The sequence below is a fragment of the Dreissena polymorpha genome, chromosome 5 (genome assembly GCF_020536995.1).
Source record: "Dreissena polymorpha isolate Duluth1 chromosome 5, UMN_Dpol_1.0, whole genome shotgun sequence".
NCBI lineage: Eukaryota > Metazoa > Mollusca > Bivalvia > Myida > Dreissenidae > Dreissena > Dreissena polymorpha.
The window spans coordinates 83,065,374-83,074,553 of NC_068359.1; the positions used below are offsets into that span (position 1 = coordinate 83,065,374).

The window sequence follows — 9,180 nt, forward strand, 5'->3', positions numbered from 1 at the left end:
ACTTCTGCAAAAAGGACGGGATTTAACCCTGACAGAATTGCGTTCCATTGCGAGAACTTTAGAAAATGCTGAACATCAGGCAAAATGCATTGAGCAAAGCCCACAGGCGGTAAACACAACAACTAGCCGAACAACAAAAGGTACGTTTGCACGGAAAAATCGTATTCAAAATGACGTTCAATGTTTTAAATGTGGGAAACGGGGTCACATTGCAAAAGACAGCACGTGTCCAGCGCGTGGAAAGCACTGCAATAAGTGTGGCAAGATAGGACATTTTGCGATTAAATGCCGATCGGGTGAAAAGTCGAAAAAGAAACCGCTTACTGTGCGTCAAGTTGTGGACACAACTGATGACAGACAGTTCACGTTTACTGTACAAAATAAGTACCCGACAGCAACATCGATAATGGTCGAAATTGGTGGTGTACAAATAAAGGCGATCATTGATTCCGGTTCCAGCTGCAACATTGTGGATAGGAAAACGTGGGAGTTCTTGAAACGAAATGACATAAAATGCAGGGACGAGCCAAGGAAAACAGAACTGTATGCCTATGGATCTAAGGAACCACTGAAGACTGCTGGTGTATTTTGGACAACGATTGTTTACAAGGGTGTAGCGGTAGATGACGCAGAATTTGTTGTCATTGAGGGATCTGGACAGTCCTTATTAAGCTGTGATACAGCTATGCGACTTGGCGTACTTAAAATAGTGCGTCAAATGGAAACCCCGGGAATATCGGATGTTGTTAATAATTACAACGAATTATTTACGGGACTTGGAAAACTGAAAGGTTATCAACTTGAAGTGCCCATTGACCAGGCTGTAACACCTGTAGTGCAACCGACCAGACGCGTGCCATATCAGTTACGAGAGAAGTTGGAAGCTAAAATCAAAGAATTACTCGACTCAGATGTCATTGAACCCGTAAGTGGACCGTCGAAGTGGGTGTCCCCTGTCGTCATAATACCAAAGAATGATGGCGACATTCGACTTTGCGTTGACATGAGGCAGGCAAACAGAGCCATACAAAGGACTAGGTATCCAATACCAACAGTGGACGAAGTGTTGCAGGAAATGAATAACAGCAAGTATTTCAGCAAACTGGACATTAAAAACGCGTATCATCAAATTGAACTGTCCCCAGAATCGCGAGAAATCACAACGTTTACAACACACAGCGGACTTTTCAGGTATAAACGTTTAATGTTTGGAATAACATGTGCTCCAGAGATGTACCAGATGATTTTGCAACAAACATTGCAAGGCTGTGAGGGTGTTAACAGCATTGCCGATGACATTATTGTCCATACTGCAACGAAAGAACAACATGATAAATGTTTAAATAATGTGCTATGTGTATTGAGAGACAAAGGTTTTACACTTAACAAGGAAAAATGTCAATTTTACATGAATAAGTTAGTGTTTATGGGTCATGAGCTGTCTGAGAGAGGGATAGGGGCAACGCAGGTCAAGGTCGATGCTGTAGTAAACGCGCCTGAGCCGCGAAACGCGAGCGAGGTTCGAAGTTTCCTCGGTTTAGTGAATTTTTGCGCAAGATTCATACCGAATTTGTCTACGATTTCCGCGCCGTTAAATGATCTGTTAAGAAAGAAAACGGTGTTTAAATGGGGTCGGTCTCAACAGGACGCGTTCAAAGAATTAAAAAGAAGGCTAGCATGTGCCGAAACATTGGGGTATTACGATAAAACCGCGTCGACAAAGGTCATAGTCGATGCGAGTCCAGTAGGACTAGGTGCTGTGCTCGTGCAGGTTCAAAATGGGGAAAACCGCGTAATAAGTTATGCCAGTAGAAGCTTAACTGATGTTGAGAGGAGATACTCACAAACTGAAAAAGAGGGTTTAAGCGTAGTGTGGGCATTAGAGCGTTTTCATCCATGGCTTTATGGTATCGAGTTCGAGCTTCTTACTGACCACAAGCCACTTGAATACATTTACGGACCAAGGTCAAAACCGTGCGCTAGACTTGAGCGATGGGTTCTTAGGCTGCAACCGTACCGATTTACGGTTAAACATGTGAACGGTCGAGACAATATTGCAGACGCACTGTCGCGACTTCCGCTCAAGCACAGTTCTAGGACAATAGATAGTGTAGATGACCACGAATACATTAAATTTGTTGCGCGCGAAGCAACACCCAGTGCTATGACCACTCGAGAAATAGAAGAGGTATCATTTCGTGATGATGAGATAAGCAGATTACGCGAAAGCGTGACGAACGGGACGTGGGATAAACACGAGCAAAATCAGTTCATACATATCAAAGATGAACTGTGTGTAATTGGTTACTTAGTACTTAGGGGTACGCGAATCGTTGTCCCGCGTGAATTACGCAAACGCGTATTAGACTTAGGTCACATAGGTCATCCGGGAATCGTGTTGATGAAAAGCAACTTGAGGACCAAAGTTTGGTGGCCGGGTATTGATAAGGAAATTGAAAATTACTGTAAAATGTGTTATGGCTGTCAGTTGGTAAGCCAGTCAACAAATCCCGAACCGATGACGAGAACCGAGCTACCAAGTGCCCCATGGCAAGATTTAGCCGCGGACGTATTAGGTCCGTTGCCATCAGGTGATTACATTTTTGTTTGTGTCGACTATTACAGTAGGTATGTAGAGCTTGAGGTCACCAAAGTAATAACTAGCGAAAAACTAGTGTCAATATTAAGGAAATGGTTTTTGACGCATGGCTTGCCATTATCTCTACGTACAGACAATGCTAGTAGTTTTGTTTGCGAGTATTTCGAAAATTATTTGCAGTCTCAAGGAATCGAACACAGGCGAAATACTCCCTTGTGGCCGCAAGCAAATGGGGAGGTTGAACGTCAGAACCGTTCAATACTAAAGCGATTACGCATATCTCAAAGTCAAAATCGTAATTGGCGATTAGACCTCGATGATTACCTGATAATGTATCGAAGCACACCCCATTCAGTAACGGGTATGTCACCTGCTGAGATGCTGTTCGGTCGTAAGATAAGAACATGTGTTCCTGAAATTAATACGTATAAGCGGGAAGATAGCGAAATACGTGATCGTGATTCCGAGAAAAAGGGGAAAGGGAAAGTATACTCCGACGCGAAACGAAATGCAAAAGAGAGCGAAATTGTACCAGGCGACAAGGTTCTTTTGAAGCAAAATAGAAACAATAAACTCGACACTCCGTTCAGTTCCGATAAGTACACAGTTATAGATAAGAACGGGAATAGCGTGGTTGTACGTGCCGATGATGGTACCGAGTATCGGCGGAATGTAACGCATATGAAAAAAATGAATGAACAAAATCCTCAGACAGACTCAAATGTAAACAATTCTAAAAGTGAACATTGTCAAATTAATGTATCATCTGCGGGTAAAGACAGACCGATAAGGGTTCGGAAAATGCCCGAGAAATTTAATGATTTCAAACTGGTGTAAATGCACCGCTAAATAGGCATGTAATTTACTGGTGTTCATTCGAGACAACACACGTGGCGCTTATCCCGCGGATGCTAGTAAATTTCTATTAAACTGACATGTGTATCATGCTCCGAGTGTAAAATGGCTTATAAACGGAAATTGATTAACAGCCAGTGTGGTCGCTCATTACTTTCATGTTAACGATAAAAGGGAATTGTGTGAGAACATTGCTAGTACAAGCGGCGTGCTATTTTATTTTCATTGATAAAATGTTTTCATTTGTGATGTTTTTGTTTTGATTAAATTTAGTTTAGATTGTTTCATAAATGCATGGTGTAATTTGTTATCATGAATTGTTTGTGAACGTATGGGTTTATGTTTAGAGTATGTATTTGTTGATCATGCATTATTTGGTTTAAAAAAAAGGAGGGATTGTGGTATAGCTTGCACTGGCCACGCCTACTTGCAGGACACGCCTACGGCATGAATGCCTCTTGGATAGCATGTTCAGGGACAGACTGTTTTGTATGCTTGACGAGTACGGATGTAAATAAAACCAGTATAACCTTCAATGGTGTTTGTTCCTTAAATGGAGTTCCTTTAATGGTGCTAACTAGTGTATTCTGTAGAGGAAACACTACACATATGGACACAAATTTTTATTCCTGCTATAAATAAAATATACTAAAAATCAGTCTACCTATACTCACTGTTACATTATTGGGTTGTGCTACTTATTTAAGAATGGCCTCAAGAATATTTTGTAACAAATAACTATATAGAGCTGCTTTTGGAAAAACGTATGTCTCTCTTATGTTCTTAATCATCTAAGTGGTAATTACAAATTTCAGAGATTAACATTAAAACAGACGCATAATGTCGTTCGTAATATAGAATCCAAAATGGTATCTGCGCATGCGCAGTCATGGACTTGATACCACTATACTACTCAGCTTTGCATATACGCAGGCGTGATGCTAAAATCCCCATACAAAGCTTTTTCTTTAATTTGATTTTGTGACCTTGTTTTGAAAGTCATCTCCCGTACGAAAAAAGTACGCCAATACCTTAGGTGAAAACCGCCCAGAAAAATTAGGCGGTTTCCGTCTTTTACTACTATAAAGCGAAATATGTGCTTTAGCAGGACCTTAACGAGAATAGGACTCGAAATATGCTATTTTTCCGCTTAGGTAGACGAAAACCGCCTAAATAGGCGTAAACAAGTTTTAGCAGGAACATTTTCCGTTCAAGATCATTGTGCTTAGGCGGAAAAATTACACGGAAAACCTTAACCAGAAAAAAGTCCGCCTTGGGTAAAGCATAAAAATATGGTCAGTAAGACATTGCGAAGGAATCCTTTCTTAATCTATTAATAGGAAACTCACGTCCTGCACAGACTAGTAAAATTAAAATTAAAAACACATCCAAGATTCAGGTAGACTACAGTTTTCCAATTTTACAGAGTAAAGTAAAATGTACAGACTGTAAATATTAAACATTTTTATTTAATGATATTATGACACGATTATTATATTATATAAGCAAAGTTACATGTACTGACAGTCAATAAAATAATGTAATTTACTCTGTTATGAAATAAATCCCTATATTTGTATATACAACACAAATTATTGTATCACTGTTATATGACGTGAATTGAGTTTATGTTTCAAGAAATTACAGTTCTTATATTGAGATTAAAATCCCTTTTAGAGCTCTTCTTTTGCCTAAACTGGACCCTGGTGTCAGCTACCATCACTCTGTGACTGCACTTACTCAGAATTCGTTGTCAGGGAAAAGTTGCTACACTATCTTTTTTGACAATCGCTGAAAGCAAAACGATACAATGTATTATTATGCCCCACTTCGAAGAAAAGGAAGTATATTGTTTTGCAAGGTCACAGTGACTCAAAATAGTAAAATGGTTTCCGGATAATAAATCAAGAATGCTTATGCCTAGGATCATGAAACTTCATAGGTACATTGATCATGACTGGCAGATGACCCCTATTGATTTTCAGGTCACTAGGTCAAAGGTCAAGGTCACAGTGACACAAAACGTATTCACACAATGGCTGCCACTACAACTGACAGCCCATAAGGGGGAATGCATGTTTTACAAACAGTCCTTGTTTTAAAATCATTTTGTTTAGTCAATCTGAATGAAATGATCATATAGGATCTACTAAAATTACAGCTTAAATTATATTAATGCAACATGGTTCACCAACTTGCTTCTCTTTATATTTTGCTTTTAACACTGTATAAACTAAATTTGACATTTTTGGCATATGAAGGTCAGATCATTTGGTGTTAGATAAAAAGAGAATCAGCTGTAATGTCGATTAAGTTACAACTTGCAAACTACTTTATATTAAGTTTTTGCTTCACACGTTTAAATGATAACAAAAGCTTTCTTATAGCGTGTAATTGAAACAATTTGCTTTTAATTTCGTGGCAGAGTAGTCTGATTAACAAATCTTAGTATTGGTTACATTGCCATTTCATTTGGTCACTGATTAAGCAATTGATTTTTACAACTTATATATGTTGGTTTTGTAAGATAGAGATACCACCCAAATCTTGACTGACTTATGTCTTTTATGTGAAATTACTGCAAAGATAATTGGCTTCATCATTTATTTTAAATGTTAATAATCACCCACCAAAACAGATATTTGCAACTGTAAAGCTATATCATTAATTTAACATAACATTATAAGAAAACAATGAAAAGTAAAACAATACAAACCTGTTTAATAGTTCAAGGCATAATCCAAAAGGCCGCCATGCACTTCATAACTCACTGAATTCCTCGTTTTTTGTTGTCACACACAACATGTTCATTTCCACATTCTACTTAATTGTTTAAAAATGTTCATCAAAGACAGTATTTCAGGATATTGTTAAAACTTCACCTTTAACGAGTCCAAACATTGCATTGAAACTACATTTCAAGCTAGTAACATGTCCTGCATGGATCTATGCTTACACATTCAAATAAGGCTCACAGTCTGTAAGCAGCCAATCAGAAGAGATTATACACATTCCAGCAAGCAGTGATTCAGATGTAGTTTCAAATTACAAGTACCAAGCGGTTGAGAAACCGCCATAATCACGTTGGTGAAGTGAGCACAACAAAGGCTAAAACCACTATACTATTGTAGGTTAAACACAACCATTATTTATGTAACAGCACATGTATAGTTTTTCAAAGTAAGGAATATACTAGTGTGCACAAGAGAAATTCAATGACTATTGTCATAGCCTTGAAGTCCGCATCAGCTTATCTGCTTGACTATGAAAAAAGGTCACACCAGCAAGCATTTAGTCAATTTATGCATTATTTAAGAAAAAATACATATGTCCTTCAAGATTTGTGCAAATAATTTGAATCATGAGTGCGTAGAATGCACTTACAAGTAAGTGATTTCATTTGCACATCAAAACTATTGCCCATATTTCATTCTGCGATAAAATATAGGGAGACATATATTATTTCGATTCTAACCAAGATGATACAGCACTCTTGTTCATCTTTCAAAAGTTTAAGACATATTTGAATTGAGCATCATTTGAGTACAATGAATCGTTAATACATGGTATCGATCAAAATATATGTTTCTAATGAATTGTATTAAAATCTGTGTATTATAATGTCAAGTATAATGAATCGGCAATAAATGGTACTGATGAGAATTTCTATTTCATATCAATCTTAAACAAATCGTGTTCATATAATAAATTGGTAATAAATCGTGGGCGGGACTTTCTTCATGGTGCACGATTTGTTCACGATTGATTTAATCAATCGTATTTAAATCATACTAATAAATCGGTAAAGTACAATCTGTTCACGATTTGTTCGCGATTTTCATACGATTTATTGTTGATTTTTTTGTTTGGGTAGTCGTTCTATCGATTTTCTATGATGCTCCTTTGACTAAACTATACTAGTCATCAACACGACTAACTGAGTCGATCCCACGACATACTAAATCGTGCCAAAGACATACTTGGTCGATTCCACGACTGACTTAGCCATTTTTTTACCAAGTCGTCTTAACGAAGTCTTACGTCGTTACCACGACTTACAACACTCGTTTCATTAAATCGAGAGGACCATTTACCAAGTCGTGGTGACGAAATAAATATAAACAAGCACCTGTTCCATCTGTGTTACCGTAGTAAGGGTATTATAAACATTTATTTAACAGTTTTTAATTATATTATACGATAAATTTTATCAGACCCCTTTAAGTTGTCGCCGTTCTTTCGACCTTATCCGTAAGATAAACGAGGCAATCCAAGGTCATACATGAAACTATTTTCCTTCGTCATATATAAACAGTGATATTACAGTACACCAACACTCATGTCGCGATTGATTGAAGCAAAGCTCTCAAATAAAATGAAATGGGTTAAAGGATATCTGTTCATTATGTGTCGTAGATCCATGTAACTCGTGACTTGTCAGTATCGCAATGCAATCGGTTCATTTTATGCTGCAAAAAGATGTAACTTCGGATTTTTAAAACATATTTATAAACACAGTATAGTGATAACTATAAATTAAACGTATATACAAAAATCCGAACTCAATGCGATAACTAGATAACAAACACTTAGTGGCGTTGCGCTGTTACTATTGATCCAACGGTTAAGTTAAACATTTTAGCCGGCCTTAGCGTTAATACACGTCTTTGTAAATATTCATATCAATATTACTCGATATTTTAATATGAAACACACTCGGCAACGATTATTCATGGATTTCAGTGGTATATTTAGGAGGACCGAGGATATTTTAAATGTATTGTGCTATAGATGCGTATATACTTTATTGAACTAATAAACCTCCCAGTTTGGAAATATGTTGTAATAAGATCCAAACGTTAGCGGTATTTTTCTTGCTATTAATTTTCTTTATAACAAAGCAAAAGCTGATTGAAATTATCTAAAGGGGCATATCGGCATGGAATGCAGTATAATTATTTTGAAGAGACGTATCAGTATATTTGCATTGCAATATACCTCAATGAAAACATGAAGACATTTATTAATTGTGGCGTGTAGATTTATTTCTCATTTAAAACCGAGTAACAACTCAAACAATTATATCCAAGCGCAAATGAACTAAAACAAACTCCTCTATACAACACACCAAATAAACAACGTATTGAAGAGTTAAGACTCTTTAAGTAGTTCGAATGAATAGGGCATTTTCTTCATAAAAACCTCTCATCGTGGAAGATATGCGACTTGCAAATGGAACGAACGACGAAGAAGACAGAATCTAAATTAAAGTATTTGACGAATGGGGTACAATATGTGACGACAGTTTTGGTCTGGAAGAAGCCAGTGTTTTATACCGTTTGCTAGGATATGGGTGAGTGTCTTCACGCCTAATATTCCATAATTAATAGCTCTTTAAATTGTTTTCGTTCTTATTCGCAATACTATATTTCATTTGACTGTCAGTAGTTGATAAGATATCGCGTTAATACACGACAACAACAACAATTTGTTCCAACTGTCGTTGATATATTTGGGGGAAACACGTTGATTGGATAAAAAAACAAGAGCACCGCATAACGGGTTCCACGCTCGGCTGCGGGTGCAGTTTTTAATAAATGTTGTTGTTTTTTTTAAGAAGTCACAGTGACCTTGACCTTTGACCTAGTGACCCAAAAAGGTGTGGCATGTAGAACTCATCAAGGTGCAGCTACATGTGAAGTTTCACAGTTGTAGGTTGAAGCCAA

The 9,180-nt window shown here is 37.4% G+C and overlaps 1 protein-coding gene across 1 annotated transcript; it reads left to right on the forward strand.

Moving 5' to 3' along the window:
• The first annotated feature begins 406 nt into the window (after window positions 1-406).
• LOC127831410 (uncharacterized) lies at window positions 407-3,905 on the forward strand. Its single transcript, XM_052356396.1, has 2 exons — window positions 407-925; window positions 3,888-3,905. Exons 1-2 carry the CDS (start codon window positions 407-409, stop codon window positions 3,903-3,905), a joined length of 537 nt encoding a protein of 178 aa, XP_052212356.1.
• Window positions 3,906-9,180: the final 5,275 nt, after the last annotated feature.

What these genes read in the sequence shown, in the direction of transcription:
- LOC127831410 (XM_052356396.1), top strand. Translation starts at nt 407, where the DNA reads ATGGTCGAAATTGGTGGTGTACAAATAAAGGCGATCATTGATTCCGGT.